Source organism: Lepidochelys olivacea, assembly GCF_965140295.1.
Source record: "Lepidochelys olivacea isolate rLepOli2 genome assembly, chromosome: 3".
In the NCBI taxonomy this organism is placed as follows: domain Eukaryota; kingdom Metazoa; phylum Chordata; order Testudines; family Cheloniidae; genus Lepidochelys; species Lepidochelys olivacea.
In genome coordinates this window covers 210,634,543-210,655,777 of record NC_140413.1, presented here as the reverse complement: position 1 = coordinate 210,655,777, position 21,235 = coordinate 210,634,543, and the positions used below count along the sequence as shown (strand labels likewise).

Genomic DNA, 21,235 nt, shown 5'->3' with positions numbered 1-21,235 from the left:
TGCACCTACACGTTAGGATGTGTGTTGCCGCACACTCGAAAAATCCATGTGGTCAGGGTGTAATGAAGCTATAGCCTAAACGGCTGTGCGTTTATCTTGCACTCTCCCTTTTGTTTTTTGCCCCGCTCTTACAGTGGATAAAAAGGACGAGGAAGACACTGCTTTACACCTCGGGCCTGGTGCAGTGGGAGCATTATCTTGGCCTTCACCATCTACAGTGCAGAATCAGATCTTCTTCCCTGATTGCATGAACTCTGGCTTGAGAGCACCTGGGCTGCTATCCCTGCACATTACAGGGCACCGACAGCTGCAGCTGTCCAAAGAAATCTCCAGCACTTGCCCTAGCTGCTGAGTGCTGCGTGTTTTAATGAACTGTAGAACTAGCTGAAAACTAGTCCTGAACGGGGTTGTACTCCTCCCCAACTCCCCTCCCTCCCAAAACAAAGGGAGAAACCAGACAAGAAATACAGAATTGGAACAAATGATCCTCACGGGCCTTCTTCGATAAATAAATGGTGCTGACAGAACCCCAATGAGTGAATATTAAAACAGCCATTTGCAATGATCCATGTTCCAACATTATTATGTACAGATCTCTCGCTAATGAACCCATGCTCTGGAAAGGAATGCGAGATTTGAAAAGGAAAAGGCGGTGGGGTGTCAGAAAGCAAATAAGCCTCTTGTGAAGCGAGGAGAACACTTAGTTCCTTTCCCGTGTACCCGTCCAGCTGTCTGGCAGGACAGCACAGTGAGAAAATGATTTCTACGAATGAGCTGGGGTGCCATGATGTAGGAATTTGAGTGTCCTCCTTTGCTGTTCTCTGTCTGAGTCTGCTCCAGGGTGGGCTACAAAGTGTTCTCTCCCTTTGTTAGTCCCCTGCGTGCCCAGGACATATTTCCAAGGGCTACTCGTCTTTAGCTGCTGCATCATCCCCGCAGGGAGGCGGAGGCTGCCTGACTGCGGTACGTGGCTCAGGAGCATCACCCACGCAGCATGACTGACGTGAAGGATTAATTTTACAACAGAGCCCATGCTAGACAAACCTCATGTTCCGTGCACTGAGCGTGTTCATGCTTAGCTGTCGCTATGCACGGCCTCGCCCCACTAGTTTCATTTGAAAATGAAACAAAAGCAGGAAAGGAAAATCGTTTTCTCTTTTTTCCTCTTACGGCAGCCTACTGAATGCAAGAAGATTAGGCAACACCGTTCTATGCTGAGGCCTCAATCTCACCCTTCAGCAAACGCGTCCTACTGTCCAAAGAAAAACTTCCCCTTTGAGGGCTCGCTCCTCTAAGAACCAGTGGCTGAGTGTGCTCCTGCAGAGTTCAATGCAGTGTGGACTAACGTATTAACGAGCAAGCCGGGGCAAACCAGGGGTGGGGGCAAAGTTCTAGGTCACCAGCAGGAGCTAGATTCTTGTAAACACAGTATTGTGTAAAACAGAGAAGAGTTGGAGGATGAAAAGATGCAGGACTGGTGCATCATAAACCATCAACCCACTTTCCTGTCTTCCCAGTATCCAACACCAGCACGTGTGTCTCATGGGTGCCTTGGAAAATTGCAGTCCAAGCTGCTGTGGTTTTCTGCACTGCAGAGGGCTGCACGGGTGGTTCTTCCTCTCTCCTGAGCCTCACAAGTGGTTGTTCTTGGACAGGTAGGCGATCAGAGCCACAGCAACCCCCACATAGATGCCAGTTCCAATCGTGATTGACAGCACGGCCAAGAAGAGTGCTCGCCGGGAGCTGGAGCTTGCTTGGTGGAAGTCTCCCTTGGCCACTGCTTTGTTCGTCTGCAAGATAAACCGACAAAAACTGTATTTATCGACCCTGAAAATGAAGTGGACACACTCCTACAATACCGAGACAAATCTTACTATTCATAAATCAGCAACAGCTTCTGCGTGGAATGTAATGGAGATAGGCACAGATTTTGCAAGATATCTGGGTGCTACTGTGGTCACATCACAGCACCTAACTAATTTAGGAGATCAAATCTCATTTTCAAAGGGGGCCTTTTTTGGCTTTCACTTTGGCCTTGCCCTTAACGAAGCAAGGCAAACCAGCCTGAATGTTTTCATTTCCGTATCGCTGTTTAGCCCAACCACCAGAATGTATTTATTACTGGCAAATGATTACCATAAATGATTAACATAATTAGTGGGTAAAACAGAAAGAAGGTTACCCGCCCCCCATCTCTCTTACAAGTGAGTTGTACCATTCCACAGTGAATATCCACACTGGAGACATGTAAGGTATGGGGGTGGGGGAAGGATTTGTGGGCATCAAATGGAACATTTTATGGGACTCGCCCTGAGGCCATTTCTCCATTTCCACATGCAGTGTCTGAGTGGGAGTTTAAGAGCTGGGAACCCAAAAATCTACCGAAACGTGGAAATCACAACTGGCTCCTCTCGGATGGCCTTCAAATACCCGACGCTCTTCCTGCTTCCCACGCTCGCTGCCAGCTGCCAGACAAACATTCTCGCCAACCTGGCCAAAGCTGCTGCAGACAGTCACTCCACATGGTTTGGGGACAAGAGCCAGAGCCATGCTGCTGAGGGGCAGCAGGTTTGCAGCTAGAGGCTTTGGGTGTTCCCACTAACCACCAAGGTTACTGCTCCTACGCTTAGGTGCTTTGCGGAACTGGGGCCATTTATACATTCAGGGGCATATGGGTGCTTCTCCCTTGGTTTGGCTGCACAAAGCTGTATTTAGAACTTGATCCCCACCCCCAGGGACTTACAGGATGAACCTCACCTTGATCCCCACTCTGACAGGGGCGGGGAAGGCATGGAGTATGCTCGGACGTCTCGTTCCCTAGCTGACTCAATGGCTCATACACACAGTCCAAAGCTGGCTGAAGCTGATGGGAACCATCCCACTGAAACCAGTCCGTTGAATTCTTCCCCTGTCTGCCCTAGAAAGCTACATGACAAGGATGCTGGATGGGAAACTGCAAGGTTGAAAAGCTCTCCTTTGGTTACTGCAATTCCATTTGCTAACAATGAAAACCAATGTCTCAAACAGCATCCTTTCCCTGTTTGGAGTACTACCCATGTCCACCCCATGCCAGTGACACACGTAGGCCAAGATCCTCAAAGCCATGGGAGTAGACTCCTAGAGACCTGTGATGATGTGGGACTTTGCCTCATTGACCGCAGTGGCATTACTTGTGTGCTTAACATTACACATGTGCTTAAGCGCTTTGCTGGGTTGTGACCCCAGTCAACCATTAGTTTGTATTTTAAAATTACCTTACTCCTGGGAACCCTGGATATGAAATGGTGCCATGCATGGGCTGTCCTCACATGCAGAATGTTAACAGTATATTTATTAGTAGAATTCAATTTTGATTTAAAAAAAATTTTGACAGACAATATCAATGGTTATTTTTAAGCATTTTTTTCTATTTTTATCTATTTAAATGTTCACAGTTGTGGGAAATTACTTGGGGGCGGGGAGACAATTATTTAATGACAGGAGATGCTGAGAGTCAAAAAGTGAAAGCTTTATAACTGTTAAAACACAAATTGTCATCATCACGTGTCAAAATATACAAAGTAAATCTCCTTAAATCAAACTCTAATACATTCGCAAACAGCATTTTGCTTACCGTGCCTGTCTGTACATTTCAGTGATTAGCGATGGAAATATTTTTTGGTCGGTGTTTGGTGAAATTAACATTTACCAATAAAAATCAAATCCTTCCAAGTCTAGTGATGATCACACTATTATTTATCCTGCCCTACCACTTAGGAGCAGCGTAAAGAATGAGACGCTAGACACTGTGCAACCATGGAACAAAAAACCCCAGTCCCTGATCCAGGTCAGTAAATAGTTAGAAAAGGAATAATATCACAGGGCTGATTCATAACAATAGCTACCACTTATCTAGTGCTTTTCGTCAATGGATCTCAAAGTGCTTTACAAATGAGGTCAGTGTCGTTATCCCCATTACACAGATGGGGAAACTAAGGCACAGCGCAGTGAGGTGACTCATCAGACCAGTGGCAGAGCTGGGAATAGAACCCAGGTCTCCAGAGGCCCAACACTGTATTCTATCCACTAGGCCACCCAGCCTCCCAAATGGCTTCTGTCACTCTGTGGGCTTCATATGGTCACTGGCAGACTTACTCTTGTCAGTTAACTACAATATATCAGTGGGTGGGGGGAAGGGGCATCATGAATGCTTTCATTATATTTCTTGGTGCACAGTCAGTCTGGTTTTGTCACTCCTCTGCCCATCTTTAGCTTTGGAACCGGTTCCCGCTACGCCGGTATTTGTCTTTTTACCATCTTGCTCCCCAAAGCAATTTCGAGCAGCCGAATGACAATCCCGGAAGCCAGAAAGGCTGCTGGCCATTACGTAGTGACTCTATTAGGAGAACTGTCTCTTCTGATTTATCAGCCTAATTCTTCTTGAGCATAATGGCTTATGAAAGCGAAAACAACCCTAAACAATACGTTAGCAGGAATCGGGGTGGGCCGGCGGTGGAGGAGGATAATTCTTGGGAAAGAGTGACAAATAAACAGCAGCCATGATGAGATTAACCCCTCCTCCGCTGCCACTCAGGAGAAGCTGCTGCTGACTTCCTGAGCAGCACACGGTATTTCCCCAGCTCTGGGAATCTGGCTGAACACACAGGCCAAAAGTTTCCAAAGCGACGAGTGATTTCAGGGGTCTCCTGTTAGCCCAGCATGGGCTACGGCCAAACAGGCCTGCCTGAAAGGCAGGGCCTGTTGAAGGGTCTCAGGTTCACTACACGAACGTACTAGTCACTCTTAAGGCTTGGCCATAGGACCTGATCCCGAGCTCAGATCCCCAAAGGTATTCAGGTGCGTAACCTAAATTTAAACCAATGTGAGTTAGGTGCCTAAATACCTTTGAGGATATGGACCTGGGAATCTTTCCATTCAATGGACTTTGGAGCTGACCCATAGCAAGAGGAGTTTCCATTTACACGTTACACTTTATTCCTACAGAAAGCTTCAGAGATGGTCATTCCTTCCTTAGGGGACTGTGATAGCTTCAACTTCTTTTCTCTCTCCACCCCTCCACCCCCTGCATGCCCTGCCTATCTGCAGCAGTCTTAACAAATGGCCTGATCCAAAACTCGCTGAAGGGAATTAAAAAAACTCCTACTGAATTTAATGGGCTCTGGCTCCGGTCCATACTCCCTTGGGAAATCTGTCTGGAATGCCCCAACTGCCGTGCTCAGATCTGCCCTCGGTAGCCCTTCACACCCTACACACCCTTGTAATAATCTTTGTACAGAATATGCCTGATGATGTATCATTTGAAAACTAATAACTCGCCAATCATATCATGGTGCCATATGATAGCAATATGATATGTAAGGTTACGAATGCCCCCATAGGATGTCACTAGCACACGTTCCAGACCAGACAGCCCTGCCAAGGCAAAAAGGTAAAACTGGTCTGTCCTAACCAAGTAGTGTGGGTTTACCTCAATTTATATACAAGCAGTAAACAGGGCCATCAAGCTATCAAGGGGAGGAGATTGCAGGAGAAAGAACAATTTGCATTTAGCAAGCAGGGGATGGGGCACGGAGGAGGGAACATCAGGGAGCTTCCTTCACTGCCAGACTCCACCTCACCTTCCTCACAGCTTGAATAAAACTTTACTGTGAGGGGGAACCTTCGGAAGAATCCATTTCATAGGTTCACTGGACTATAAAAGAACGGGACAAAGAACCCCAAGTTCTCTCTTTCAGTGAGGACAACAAAGGGACCAGCACTTTGGGCTTCTGGAGGAGATCCTGACCGAGGGGACGGGGATGACATCCATCTTGCTGGAAAACTCTGGGTGAGAAAAGCCATCTTGAAGAAAGACTTCTCTTGCTAGGGTAAGCTCAGGCACTAGAAAGCATAGGCAGAGCGCGTTATTTTCTTGTCCACACTGTCCTCGGTTTACAGCTCTCCACTGTCACCTTTTAATTTCCGGATGATTTTGGTGTTCAGTTAAAAATAATGATTGCATCATATGGCAGGGTGAGCAGACAAGATCTGAACTCACACTTGGCATGATCGTTGCTCGAATCACATTGCCTGCAGCTTCACGAGTGATCGTTCGCTTTCAAGCAGGTCACTTTTCAACTCACAGGGAAATTCTTTTGCACTGTACACCTCAACTTCAGTCTCTCTTTCTCTGTAGGTGACGTATGTTCCCTTTATCAGGCAGTCATTCATATACTGTTGTGTTCCCTCTTTGTGCTGGATCCTGTTAGAAACTGCCATACCAGATCAGAGATGTTGGAAAGGGTTCAGAAGAGAGCTAGGAGAATGACCTGAGGTCCGCGAAAACTGCCGTATAGCAAGAGACTAAAAGAGCTCATCTATTTCACTTATCCAAGAAAAGGCAAAGAGGTGATTTGACCAAGTACCTACATGGGGCAGAGATGACCGATAGTTGATGGCTCTTTAATCTAGCAGAAAAAGGCATAGCGAGATCCTGTGGCTGGAAGCCGAAGCCAGACAAATTCAGATTAGAAATAAGACGCATTTTTAATAGTCCGGTAATTAACCATTGGAACAAGTTACCTGGGATGTGGAGGATTCTCCACCAGTGGGCATGGTTTAATGAAGATGGGGTATCTTTCTCAAAGATAAGCTCTAGCTCAAACAGAAGTTATGGGCCTGGCGCAGGAATGACTAGGGGAGGTTCCACAGCCGCTCTTAGAAGAGCTCGCTCACGATTAGCAACATCCTCCCCCTCTCCTTTTTAAAACTTAAAAACAACAGCTCCCCAGCTCCAAACTTTCACTGTATACAAATGATACTTTGTAGCTTTTAAACTAGGAGCCCAAAAAGTCATGAAATGCAGAAGGTGATTGGGGCCAATTTTTGATGGATTAGAATTTGGAAACTTGTAAATTTTCTTGAAACTTCTCCCAAATTCCAGCTTTACCCAGACTATGTGCTGAAACTTTGGGACAGATACACTGATTGGGTTTTCCCCATAAGATGATCAGGTTCAACTCCCCCCTAAGTGTGAATCAGAACGTAACTTTTAGCTACGGCATCACAAAGCCCTTTCACAAATATCGTGCAGTTCAGCTTACTAAAAAAATTATAAATATACACAGAAGTGATACAAACATCTGGTTCTAAGATCAGAACCACCTGGTAGTGTCTGACTGCCAGGATTCGGGAGGACATGTTAAATCCACTATGAAAATAAAGAGAAGCCTGTTAATTGGTATACATCTTCATTTCAGCCTCAGTTAGCCAGAAGTGCTACGTTTAGTAGAGGCAGCCCTGATTTGAAGAAATCTATGTCATGGCTGTGCAATTTTAGCCGATGAGCCCCGGGGGAAGGTAAATGGGCACGTTCTCTGTCTAACTCTGCTCCCTTTTGCCTATCTCCTGAGGCACAAGTGGAATGGGAAGCTTGTTTCTCTCTGCTGGCTGCTCTAACCTATGCCAGTGTCAGCACAGATCAACCCACAGAATCCGGGAGAGGGAACCAGCTGCAGGTACCCCTCTTGAGGTGTCAGCACAGGAAAGAAGCTGAATGGATCAGACATCATCTCTGCTTTAAGCTGTAAGGGAAGAAGGAATTAAATCTAACACAGGCCAAGGCTTCTAAATGAAGACACAGTGACTGAACCATTTGTTACTGTTCTCGTATACTCTACCTCCGACACTATTAGCTTAAAGTGAAAACAAGTAACTTCCTTACCTGGCAGGCTTTATGGCCACTGTGCTGCAGATCTGTCTAGTTCCACAGCCAAGCATCAAAGAGGGATAGAAAAGCACATTCACACCATGATAAACTACAACATAGACAGGATTCAGGGATAGAATATCGCTCCCCACCCTTGAAAATTTCCACTGGCCATGAGAATGGGAGCCAACGTCATCGCAAAAATCTAATCTCCCTTTTCGCAGAACCCTCATTATGGTCAAATGTATAAAAGCTTTCACAGCACTGCATTGGTGAAAAACTGGGCCAGATTCTCAGCTGGTGTAAACCACTGTAACTCCACTGGAGTCAATGGGCCAGATCCCCAGGGGGTATCAATTGGGGTAGTTCAACTGAAGTCCCTGGAACGACACTATTTTATACCAGCTGAGGATCTAGCCCACAGTGTTTGTACCTCCCAGCCACGAATGAAGAAAATTGCATTTTACAGGTAAAAGTAAAAACTGCCCCATGTTAGGTTACGCTAACAAGTGACTTCGTCCATCCATGCAGGGGCTACAGGATTGAAAATCATAACTATGAAAATAGCATGATCGGGCCTCTGCTGAGCCACTTGGGCTAAAACAACACAGAGCGCAAGTGCAATTCTTCCCAAGCCACTCAGACTGGCTCCTAAGCTGGTGTAACCTGGCCCAGCTCCCCGGGTAATCAGATACAGCCCAATGCCTCTGCAAGGATCTCAGTGCTCATTTAAGCACAGTTAACAAAGTCTCAGACTGAGGAAGGTATGTAGGCAGGAGCCCAGTTTTAAGAATGTGAGCAGCGCTCTTGTGCTTAAAATTAGGCACAGGCCGAAGTCCCATACTGATCCGCAGCCAAGACGGAGAGAGAATCGTGTCAGACTTCCCTCAGTTTCCTCCTTTCCTCTTGCATGGCAAGATGGGGGTTGGCACCCAGGTGAGTGCTAAGCCAGTTTAACTCCATTTTTAGGCTGCAGGTGCTGCAGCAGCAGAGCCAGCAGGTTTGATAAATAAAAGATGAGACCGGCACAGAACATTGAAAGAATTATGAGTTGGGGATAGTTCTTCACTCATTGGACTGGGCACCATTGCAAAGAGTTCGGAGCCTGGCCCTCCACCGATTCTCGATTGTCCTTACATTCAAGCAACCCATAACAGGACTCTGACTCATGTGCCTTGGATTTCCCGGGTGACCGCATGGGCTTGAGAGTAGCTGTACAGTACTGGACAGGTCCCGGAGCAGGCTGTGGACACAGCTGGAAGGACTCCAAGTTGAGGGCAGTGTGGTTGGAAGGACAGCATTTAACCACGTACTCCCTCTAGACGCTACGGTGGTTGCAAGGTATTTTCTGCAAAGCTGTGGAAAAGCTATGGGAAAATTCCGATTTTGCTCAGCTACCAAAATGAATGTCTTGTTGTGTCAAGAGACTGTTCAAGGAACTGCTCCGGCATTTCCACCAGAGAGTCTACAAAACATATTAATCGTCTCTCTGGGCTGCGGGTCTATGGGCTTGAGGAAGATAAATATTACATCTCTGTAGCTGCAAGTTAAAAATCATACGCATCATACATCACACCCACATTGCTCACAAATGCCTCTTCTGCGATGCTGGCTTTTAACCCCAGAAACACATCCATCACAGTTAGCAGTTAAACCCTACGTCCTGCCCCCTGCCACGGCCTGAGCAGCTGGCAATGTGCTGGAAGGTCCCTGGGGAGCCGGAGGGAAAGGTGTCCTCTGTGCCAGATTGCACTGGGTGGCTGTTGCACCAACCTCAGGACTGGAGGAGTCTTCCTCCCTCCTCTGCAGAGGGGAACGATTTGGGGAATCTATGAATGTGATGCATTGACTGCCTCCATGTGTAGCGCGTCATTCATGGGCTGACAAAATCCCCACCATGAATCACACGAGTCTCCCACTCCCTCTGTTAACCATAATGGAAAATATCCAGACAGGAGAACAAAGGGACAGAGGTGACACAGCAGGTGTTTAAAAAGACGAAGGCTGTTTGGGGCGAGAGAGAGGAGCAGGCTTTCGTAGCAGAGGGGACTACAGGGACAGCTGAGGAAGTAAGAAGCTGGCTGCAGGAGAGAGAAGGGCTTCATGGTTCAGAAGAGAAGCTGTGTGCAGGAGGGGCATCCTAGACCCCCCGAGGCCTCTGACTAGGGATGCCACCAAGTGTCCGTCCAGGTTTTCCCAGGTAGCAGTCCTGGGAAATCCATAAGGGTGCTCGGTGCACACTGCCCACTGGCCAGTTTTGTGGGCTCAGGATCATCCTGGATGTCCCATTTTTTTGTGCATCAGCAGTGGCAATTCTAACTCTGCCCAAATCCCAAAGCACACCCAGAGTGGTGAGGAAACTGAGGCAGGGATGGCAAAGAGGTGAGTTATTGCATTTCTTGTGCCAGCTCAATAAACAGTAATTGTGTTCGGAAACCTTTGGAAAGCTTGTGGCATGTGTTTCAGCTACCACACGTCCCTGAAGAGGCAAAATGTAAACTAAATGCTTAAGCTACTGTGAAGTCTGGGGGGTCTAGGGCAGCCAGGCCATCGGGTTCAATTTCCATAAAGGGGTAACAGACAGAGCCCGTGCCAGGGAAGTGTTAGAGAGGCCGAAGGAGGAGCCAGTACTGCAACCGTCTCAGAACCAGGGAAGCTTCTGAGCGCATGGGCCCAGTGTGGTGGGACTCATACGCAGCAGCCGGGTGTCCAGAAGGGGGCGCTTTCCCAGAGCTGGGACAACCAGTAAAAAGATTTCAAAACATCCAGGCTTTATCCATCATTTAACGGAGGTATCCACATTTCTTTTGGACTCTGGAGATGTGGCACAGGGCAGCTCAGTTCTGTCTCGGTCTCAGCAGAGTGGGGCCTGCGACATTTTAATCTGTATTCAAGGGAAGATAAAAACTAGAAAGCCCAGGTGAGTTCCTGACACACCGAAAACAAGCGACTCGTAATGGGAATCCCGGGCGCAATAGCGCAGAACTAGCAGAATGCAGGGAGGAGATGTTAGACAAGCACAGCATCAGCACCAGTTCATTTTGAAAGAACGAGAACTCCGCCCGACAACGAAGACAACTTGTTTCCTTGTCAGACAAATGCATCCAAGTGTTGGCTGCCTGTGGGTAAGTGATCAGGACTCTTCCCTCAGCTTGGAGTAGAGTTTGTCCCTTAAGGATCAGATGCGTGAATGAAGTGCTAATGGCAGATGCATGCACCTACACACACAGGCCATAGGTAAGAGGCAGCCATATGAATTCCAAGTACGTTGCCAATGGATGTTAACTGCAGGCCCAGTTCCATTGCACTGCTTTGTATTTCCATTTTAGTCGTTGGAGAAGGGACTGTGTTAAGGTCATCTGATTAATCGATCAATCTAGAGGTGATTTACAGGGGGGATTTTCAAAAGCACAAATGGCAGTGAAGTGCCCAGTTCTTCTGGAAAGTCAACGGCAGCTGGGCGCCTCTCTGCCATTTGGGTCCCATGCCCCATCCACAGCCTCGCTAGTTCAAACTGACTGACAAAAAGCCACATCAGCCTTGTGGTGGCTGGGAATTCTTGCTTCAAAAAATCTCCGCTTTCCTGGCCAACTTATTCCAAGTCCTGTCAGCAGGAAGAGACCCCTAATTCTTCTCAGCATTTATATCGAGCTTTATGTTCTCAAAGTGCTGTGCCACAATTAACTCACTCACACACAAAGCACTCCTGAGAAGCAGGTAAGTTTCATTACCCCCACTGTACACAGGGGGAACTAAAGCGGAGAGCTATGGTTCATGGGAGCTGGCAGATCCTCAGCTTCTGATGTCAGAGGCGCTCTGGCAATTGGCACCATCTGAGGATCTGCCCTGATTTTGAGCCGTGCCTCAGCTGTGCCGTCCTTCCTCCCTGCATAAGGCTCCAGATCCCTGCCTGCTTGAGGTGAGTGGATTCCCGCTTCCCACACCCAGCCCAGTCAGATACCCGGTAACGTGACTCCTCGCAACTCTGGCAAATCTTTCCATCTTTCTAAACACACCCTGTTGGCTCCGCTGTATGGAAGTGGCACTTCTGATTGTTTCTTGCTTGGCTGACTGTAAAATTTGTAACAGCAGCCTGGCGGGCTTTGCTATTCCTGTGATCAATATTCTTCTTCTGAGTGATTGCTGTGGTCCTTGCAATACACGTGCAGCCTGGGCCCCGCAGACATACACTGTGCAGGCCCTCGGATCTCCAACTCAGATAGACACATTGTGCTGTAAGACTGGCATAGTTAGGATACTTTTCCAAGTGCACACCTGGCTTCCAACGAACCAGATTTTTCCCCTCATTATGTAGCTTTTCACGGAAGTCATGTCCACAGATCTTATACAAATCAGACTAATCAGACACATTTCCAGGATACATTCAGTCTGTGCATTCATCTTGGATTTCTAGTTTTTCTTTTGGGATAACTCCCCCTGCTTTGCATTCGTCAAGCAAATAACAAAGAATGAATTCTAAGAAAGGAAATGATAAAATAACGACCCTATTCCGAATCCGAATCCCCAGCATTGGTGTTCGTACATTAGGAAATGATCGCACAGCTGAAGGAGGGTTTGCCATTCTACTTCTTTGAAAATATTCAACTCAAATCAAGCCAGTTTCGCTTTACATCGTCTACCTGCCAACTTCCCTCTTCTTCTTTCAAAGGGCTCGAGATGTTCTGCCACAGAGTTTAAAAACGGAGTCCAGCGCTTTAAAGTTCTTCACTTTGTTTCCGAAAGAGTAAGTCCAGCACTCCCCGCAATTGCAGTATGTTAGTCTTACATGCTGGTTCTCCAGTACATGCGTCTACTTGGTGTTCTTGCCTATCTTTACAGCGAGAACTGAGCCAAAGATCGTTAGCACTATTTCTCTCTTCCTGCTTTTTCAGGTGTGTCCATTGTAGTTTACCCCCCGTGCTTTCAAGCCAACAAACTTCTATGGGTCAGTGATCCATGGCTAGGGCCGGGATGGCCTGGGGACAGGCAGGGACTGCCGCAAATCTCACTGCCCCTCAGCTCTTCAGGGGAATCCAGCAGAAAATTAACCCAGTGGGAAACACTGATGAGTGCAGCTCCTCAAGCGACACTGTCTTATCTGCAGCCCCCTCGCACACCTGGGAGCCCACCCACCTCATGAATTCTGGGGGCAGCATCTCACGGAGTCCCTGGTGGTGCAGCTGGTTGCCATGGGAACCCACAGGGGGCCTACAGGCTGCCTAAGGGCCACAGCTGCTTCAAGGGTGGTTTGGGGGACCCATGGAATTGCTATTTGCTCCCCTGGGCAGGGGCAACTCCATCCCTTTTCTCGCCTTCCCACCATGCAATGTTTTTGGGGGGGACATTGGAGACAATGTCCCCACCCCAGGTCACCTCTCTGACGGGCATTTCTGCGGGCGGTGACAGTCGGTCCCGTAACCAGTAACTCAATAGGTATGTGAGATTTGGAGATTGCTAGAGGGACGTGACCTTTGAGACCAGACCTAGGAGCTCCCCCCACAGAGCAACAGTGATCCAGGTTACCCAGCCCAGAGCAAGAATCAGCGACAAACAAATTCAGCATAAATAGCTTGTCTAAATGCGAAAAGGCAACGCTCCGTTCCACATATGCCTCCAGCGGAGAGAGTCTAAACAGTCACTAAATGCCAGTGAATACATGCACAGCTCCAAAGTTAAGTGATTAGATCCCCGGGTCACCGCTTGACTCAACCTCTCATTCAACAGAGGAATCTCACTTCAGACCTTTTCATTTTTACACTGAATAAAATTCACCAGCTGACCTGGAACAAAGAACTCAAGATTCATTTGTATTCCTCCTCTGAGACTTGCTTCGACAGAGGAGCCTTAGCCTTGCATTAAGCTGTCTACACCCTGGCAGGAAAGATCTATGTCTTCTATGCGTCAGAGCACTCGGCATGACTTCAGGAAAAGCCAGAACTTTATGTCCTCAGCCGGAACACACCAGAGCGTCGGCTCTCCAGCTGAAGTCCCAAAACCTGATCTGTTGCAAGCAGGGAGCTGGCCAAGCCCCTCTCCTGCCAGGGGCTCTGTATGGACGGAGGGAGGGTCTGCATACAATGAATGATCAGAGTCCAAGAGAGATCCCTGAAGAACTGGAACGTTCACTTCTAAAAGGGAGGCCGATGCAACAGCCTCTTCCCCGGGGGAGGCTGGAACCTGCTCAACAGCTGCAGAAGGATGCCGGGTGAACGGCAGTTCTGGCACAGCTGGGTGTGAAGGACACACAGCTCGGTAAGGAACCAGGCATGGCCTCTGTAAAAGCGTTTACATTTAGCAAAATACAAATCGCAAACCATTGCAACCCCCGTCAAGGAGCCCCAAGTGCATCACAGAATGAGCCTAGCAGGCCCCAAGCCTGCCAAGACTGGGGCCTGTGTGTCATTTTGTGTACAGGACTCGCCCCCGTGAGTCTGCACGATCCAGGGGTGTAGCCATGGCTGCAGCCCCCCTCCCACTTAGCATGCAGGCCCACCCAGCTGTGAGCAGGGGTGGGATGGTGTCACAGCAGCCCGGAGCGTCCCTCGGGCACCTGAGGTGCAGGATGGAGCTTTGAGCCCGCCCATCAGAAAGCCACACTCCGGCAGCCTGCCTGGCCATGTTCTGAGCCACCCCATGTGCGTGCCCAGCTCGGCGGGGGAGCCCTGTGTCTGGGGGCACTGGGGCTAGGAACAGGGTGTTGGGGGAGAAGCTGAGCGAGCACCGTCTGTCATTGCCCGGCCACCCGAAAGTCGGGGCCTACCCAAATTTCCTCTCCTAGCTACGCCACTGGCAGGATCAGGGCCTTATAGGCCAATGCTCTCAGCTAGAGCCAGGCTTCTGCTTGTCCCAGGTCCCCCTATCCATGCCTGAACTTTGCTGGCTAAAGCCTCCCTTGGCTGTTCAGCTCAGCCCTTTGCTAGCAGGAGATGGCCGATATTTGCCTGGCCAAGGAATTAAAAGTTCCCTCTTCATTCAAAGAGCAGAGCAGCAACTCACCCTACCAATCATTCTAACAACCATCCTTCTCTACTGTAAGCCATTACAAACACAAACAAAATGGCCACCCGACTCCTAAACTACATTTCCCAGAGCTGCCCAGGCCTACTGCTCTCTACCTAGAACAGCTCCTGCTGCTGGGCATTCCTCCATTACAGACAGCCCCAACTACAGGTGGGATAGCCAGGGTAGAGAACAGTGTTCCAGGTCTCCTGGGCACCCTGTGGTACAAACACACACACCATCACAGCTTCAGTACAACCACAAGGAAGTGCTACCATGACAGAGCATATGTAGTCTGGATGACCCAGCAGATGTGTAGATGAGCTCGCACATATGTATCCTTTCCCTCAGAGAGCGCCTTAAAACGTGTCCTTTGATACGCAGCCAACACCAAGGGAATGGCCACACTGCCAAAAAAAGCCTGTATTAACCCCCCTGAACTAACTCGGATTAAAATAGCCATGAGGACACAAGTTATAACTCAGAGTAGCACTTTGAGCTAAAGACTGTAGAGGAGCCAAATGGAGTTAAAAGCCAAGTTGCTATGCCTTCTCTGCTTAGTTAGCAAATGCGGGTTGGCTAACCCAGGTTAACACTACACCTTTTATCTACAGCGGGGACATACCCCAAGCGGACAAGACTCTAACAGCTACCTCACTCGGCAACCAGGAGCAGATCAAAGACAGCTCTGTATGGTTCAGGATTCCGTCGGTAATATCAGAGCAACAAAGCAGTCGGCTGCCTCGCTATGGAAGACACACGTATAATGCCCACCCCTCTTCATACGTGTGCTAGCAGCCAGCTGTGTTTCTGGCCTCATGCAGCTCTGCCACTGATCCATGCCGTTATGAGACACTGCAGTTGTTGTAAGATTCTGTTTTATTTGTATCGCTGTAGCCCCAGCAGTGATCCGGGCTCCACTGGCGTAGGTGTGGCACACACCTAAAAGACGAGCTGCCGCTCTGAGGATCTTATCGTCTAAATGGACCAGACCAACAAGGAATTGTTCTAATCGCTGCCTTACAGATGGGGAACTGTCAGAGAGAGAGAGATGGGCCCAGTTCATCCCTGCTGCTCTTGCACCCCTGCTTCAGTGATTTCTTGAAGGAGCACACAATGGCCAAGATGCAGGTCTGCCCTGGCATGACCCCCTCTAGTCACTCCTGCAGAGGTGATGCAAAGCAGGTGGAGAGCTAGCGAGATGTACTACAGCCCTCAGCATGGCAGTATCCACCAGGGGTTATGTCTGCTTGGAGACCCTTTGCAGCAGCCTAGCTGGCACAAAGGGGCCATAGAGCAATGAAGAACCAGGCAGCTAAGTGGGGTCGCATAGCCCAAGGTCACAAGGGAAGTCTTTAGCAGAACTAGAGACCCAGATCTTCTGCATTGGTAGCCAGTATCTTAATCACTGTCTCATTCTTCCTTTTTATAGAAAGCCTTGGGATCACAGTGAAGATTCGCTCATTAACTAAAAGCCCCATGGCCTCCCAAGGAAGAGGAGAATTCCTCCATGAAAACCAGAGCTTTCTTCAAATACATCTTAAATATTTCCACTTTTGTTCTTATCACTGGGAAGAAAGGATAACGAACCAAACAAAGACTTGTATATTTCCAATGGTTCCATACAATCTCTTTCTGCCATGTTTTATTAATATGCACTACCTTTTCCCTTAATGGATTACCCTTGTGCTCTGTGTTCCCGAAATCTCCTATTGCCACACTAATAGAAAAAGTATTATTTCACATGAAAGTGAACTACTATGATGGATTCTAAAGTCACATTAGCTGGTTGTGACCCTTTATTTTGGAATCAAAGAAACTGATTGCAATATTGGCTGCCTTGACGCATTTTGGTGGCACATAAAAAAAGGCCATTCCCAAGGTTTCTTTCCACACGATAAGGTTTAACAAACTGCGCCACAGGGGTGGAACTCTTCTGTGGTGGAGATCCATTAGCATGCAAATAGTAAGCCAGGAGTGTCAAATCAGGAGTGCTCCAATTGCTAATAATTATCTTCCTTTTATTACAGCTAGTCAGGATTAGCAGCCTGGTAAGGTTCTAGAATATAACATTATTTCACAGGATAAAAATAAGAGAATTAAACAGACCCTTCCCCTCTGCTTGCTGCATACAGGCAGAGAATACCTCACTGGAGACAAATTGATAGGCACCGCTCTCCCTGCAAAAAATTGATAAAAAGGTTGTAAACATCCTCCCCCCCATTTCATTTGTTTGACAGCAGAGGAGTCAAGCTTGAACAGTAGTCACTGAATATGCCAGCTCCTAGTCACTTGGACGCGTGGGCATGTGTTTAAATTCCCCATGCTAGTTGCATCACTTGGAAACCTCGTATAGGGGCAGTGCAGGGAATCCTACACTGATTTTAATACATCGGTAGCAAAAGTGATGCTGAACCTAATAAATGCATTAGCAGAAGATCATGTCTGACATGCCCCCATCTGTCCATGGTAAGGGATAAAGTGTCTCTCTAAAGGACCCACTCCCAATGCCTTAATGAGTTGCACTAATGACTCAGGTGTAACTGGTGAAAGCCTCCCTTTGATTTCACAGAGTTTTGAACCAGTCCTCAGTGACCTTCCTTCAAGGCATTAAAAGACCAGTGGGTTACACTTAGCATCTGTCAGGATACGGGCTTGTTTACGCATACAGCGCTGCAGCTGCTGTGCTTAGTGCAGGCAACGGGAAACTTCTCCCATCAGCAGAGGTACTCCACCTCCCCGAAAGGCAGTAGCCGTGGGGATGGGAAAAGCCCTCCCGTTGGCATAGCACTGTCTACACCAGGACTTCAGCTGATATAACTGCGTTGCACAAGTGTGTGGATTTACCCCTGAGTCTGTAGTGTGCAGACCATGTCTAAGTAACTCAATGCATCAGGTCACAGAGTAGTCTGACAATCATTGCCTCAAAGACAGAAGCTCCTTACAGATGTAAATACCTTTCAAATGGCTTCCTTTTGTCAAGCCAGGCAACCTCAAAGGGGTCCCCACAGGTTTGGAAGAGTCAATCAAAAATAGAGTAAAAGGTGGGTTTTTTCAAAATCTGTGAATATGTTTTAACTAGAGGGTCGCTGGTGTAGCCCAGGAGAGAGAGCAGCCTATTAAGCTGCTACAGGCCCTGCATTCTATGTAGGCTTTTCTAGATCTCCTGGTTTTCACCAAAATCAAAAGCATTCTGCTCATGGATACCTAGAACATTTCCCTGAAATTCTGGAATTGATTGGACACGGTGGTCAAGAGCTACTGTGTTATAGAGAGACGGAGAAATGCTGCCTCTCTTCACCCAGCCAACTCACACATTTTAAACCCTCCCTGTTAGTTAAAATGTGTTAGCGATCGCCTCCCCTTTTAGCTTAGTCCAGGCACACTCTAAGAGGCTAGATTCTCCCCAGGGGTCAGCACACTGCGGGAACCTGGGATACTGAGCCCATGAGAAAACCTGGCCTTTATATAGGTGCTGAAATGGGAACTGAGCACGAATGAAACCTGGCTGCTCATGGGTGCTGAGTCCTGGGAAATCAGGCCTGGAGCAATTTTGAAAATTTGACCCCGGATGTGTAGGGGTGATGAGTGAGTGACAGTCACACTGGTCCGCCATTGCGGGAGACGCGTTCAGACAGGGCAGCACACAGCATGGGAGGCCGCATGCAGGGTGAGGAATCGGACACACACAAACCGCTGGGATGGAACTGGAGCACAGAGTTGCATGCGTGGAGTTCTGAAAGTGACGCCCCGTCGATGAGCTATCAACTCACATTCTAGCTGGCTGCTTGTTCATCAGTGAATACAGGGTCCTGTGGGGAGCTGGCTGAATAATATTCATTGAAATCATTTGTATTTTGTGACATTTGCTAAATATTTTTTGCTTTATTAGCCCTGCCAGGCAAATAATTCTCCAATACTCAAATCCATACTTCATGAATATTTTACTTAAGAATGTGCACAAACAATTGGTTTAATTATTTGCTCATCTCTAATTCTGTCATAGAATCTCAGGGTTAGAAGGGACCTCAGGAGGTCATCTAGTCCAACCCCCTGCTCAAAGCAGGACCAATCCCCAATTTTTGCCCCAGATCCCTAAATGGCCCTGTCAAGGATTGAACTCACACTCCTGGGTTTAGCAGGCCAATGCTCAAACCCCTGAGCTATCCCTCCCCTCCCTGCACTCCTGTCAAGGCACTGTCCCAATGCAGGAAGCCAGCTACTTTTTCAACGGGACGCAGACAATGTTACGCTAGATTGGAGCGCTTGTGTGTTCTTGTGAGTCAGAGATTAGGTGTCTGCGAGGAGTCTTACGTTCTGAGGTATTGCTGATAAAGTATAATACATCGCAATAGTACAACAGATAGACTTCACGTGAGCTAGGCACTTTGCTTTTTTTAATTTCTGTCCATTACAGAAAAATTGTCTGTTGACTCAGTAAATATTTTCTTTTAATATCACCAGGTTGAGAAATTCATGCTCAGTTAAATTCCATCATGTTTCCTTAGTCAAACAGCAGGACACCATGTAAAACTGCAAGTGATCTAAGCTGAGCTCTTTATTATTCATTCTGGGAAGCCAGATGCATTCAGGATCCAGATAATGTGTTTCGGATGACCTGACTGTTTCCACAGGCTTCCGATGGTTTGTTTGTCAGACGGCGATGGAATTGATATGCTTCTGTCATGTAAAGATTTGGAGCCAGATCCTCAGCTGGTGTGAATCGGCAGAGCTCCAGGGACTTTGCTGGAGCTGGCTTTGCATGGAACAGTGACTGGGGTGCTGGACTGGGTCTCTTCCTGATTCCCCCACCAACCTGGCTCTCTGACCTTGGGTCAGTCGCTTCACCTCTCCCTGACTCTGTTTCCCTCTCAGCCAGGATCAGGACCTACAGCTCCACCTCACCCAAGTCAGCCAGTGCTGGCAAATGCCTCACCCGACATGTGGATGACAATAGGGCAGGGATAGGCGCCAGGGGGCTGAAACTCAGGCCAACCAAGACCGACATGAGGATGCAGCGAGGTTGGGGGGAGCAACCAGAAGACGCGGTGTGGATTATTTGTGCCCCTCTTATTATACAGTAGGAATCCAGGTGGCTTAAACACCCTGCTCCACATATTAGAATTGGCTCCCACACAAGCATTAAAATCGCCAAGGACAATGAGTTTGTCCTGGTGTGGCATCCCTCGGGGAGTGAGTCAAGCTTGCAGGCAATGTCGGACCATATGGTGACCTCTACCCCCCAATATCTTGGTTCACGTTTAGCCTTGCCAATCCAGTAGTAGGTGTAACCTGCTCCCACCTCCTCAAGATGGGACTCATCAGCGTGTCTGGTTTCATTGAGGGCACTGACGTCTATACCTCTTCAGTGTTTTGGCAGTGAGGGCTGTTCTTTGTTCCGGTCTTTGGCCACTGTCAAGAAGAGATCTGACAGCCCATGACCCACATGCATCAATGCAATAAACTGGGTGTGGCACCTCACCAGTGAAGGCTGGGACAGCACCTGAACTGCGGCCCGTGATGGCGTGAACTCAAGACTTCCTGCTGTCTGCTGCGTATGAGCAAGACGGCCCAGTGGTACAAGAACCAACATGCGTCAAAGGAAGGATGCAGAAGTGGCGTTACCAAGCTGGAATGAGTTCTATTTAAATGCCCATCTCTCTAGACACAAGCTGATGCTGTTTTGCAGAGCAAGAGGTTTATCTCCAGCAGCAGGTTGGGAGTGAAGCACAAGGTCACGACAGGAATCTTTAGCAAGTCTCAGCTGTCATGGTTGTTGGAGTAAACAGGTGACTCACCCTTGCTGTACTTAAAATGATCTTCTTTTAACCCCAAGAAAGGGAGAGAGGGTTTATGTGGGAGAGAATTTGAGCGGCGACACTCACCCCCAAAAAGGAACGCGAGTCCAAGGGGCGCTGACTGGCTCTGCGTTGTGAAGCTAAGGGGAAGCAGTATTCTTAGGGATGGACTCTTCATCTGTGCCAGAGGATTTATGCACAAGGGACTAGCACTGAAGCGAGTTACTGGGAGGCAAACCAGGGCTGCTCGCTCAGCTGCCCCTCTGACAGAGCCGCGGTGAGTCCCTATTCAGGCATGCGGCAACAACCCAGCCATGCTGACTTCCCCTCCCGCAGAGCCTGCGGTGACTCCACCCTCTGGCTTGTGGCAGCCTATCCCTGAGCAGAGCCTGGGTCAGATGACCCCCAAACAAAGGTATTTCCCCAACTCTGCCCGGCCAGGTACCTCTGGGCTGCCTCGCAGCATCACAGACTCCCAGCCGGCTCCAATCCCTGCCCCAGCCCCGTTCCAGTCTTGTCCTTGCCTCTTCCTTCAAAGATTTGGATTGCAAGAGTAGTGTTTTAAAAATTATAGCTCATCAGCTGGTGTAAACCGCCCTGGCTCCATTGAGTTCAATGGAATGGTGCCAATTGACACCTGCTGAGGATCTGGCCCATTGACTCCAATGAAGTGGTTCTAGTTTGCACCAGCCAGGGATCTGGCCCACTATGTCTACTCAGCGGATCTGAGCTAGAGTCCGGAGCTCGGCCC

General features: G+C 48.4%; 1 protein-coding gene across 6 annotated transcripts in view; it reads right to left on the bottom strand.

Moving 5' to 3' along the window:
- Positions 1-344: 344 nt before the first annotated feature.
- The window catches only part of SYNDIG1 (synapse differentiation inducing 1), a 95,263-nt gene continuing 74,372 nt past the window's right edge, over positions 345-21,235 (bottom strand). For all 6 annotated transcript variants that reach the window (XM_084624036.1, XM_084624038.1, XM_084624035.1 and 3 more), the window contains exon 4: positions 345-1,790. In XM_084624036.1, coding sequence (XP_084480162.1) covers positions 1,632-1,790 — 159 coding nt within the window. In that variant the 3' untranslated portion in view covers positions 345-1,631. The remainder of the gene's footprint in view (positions 1,791-21,235) is intronic.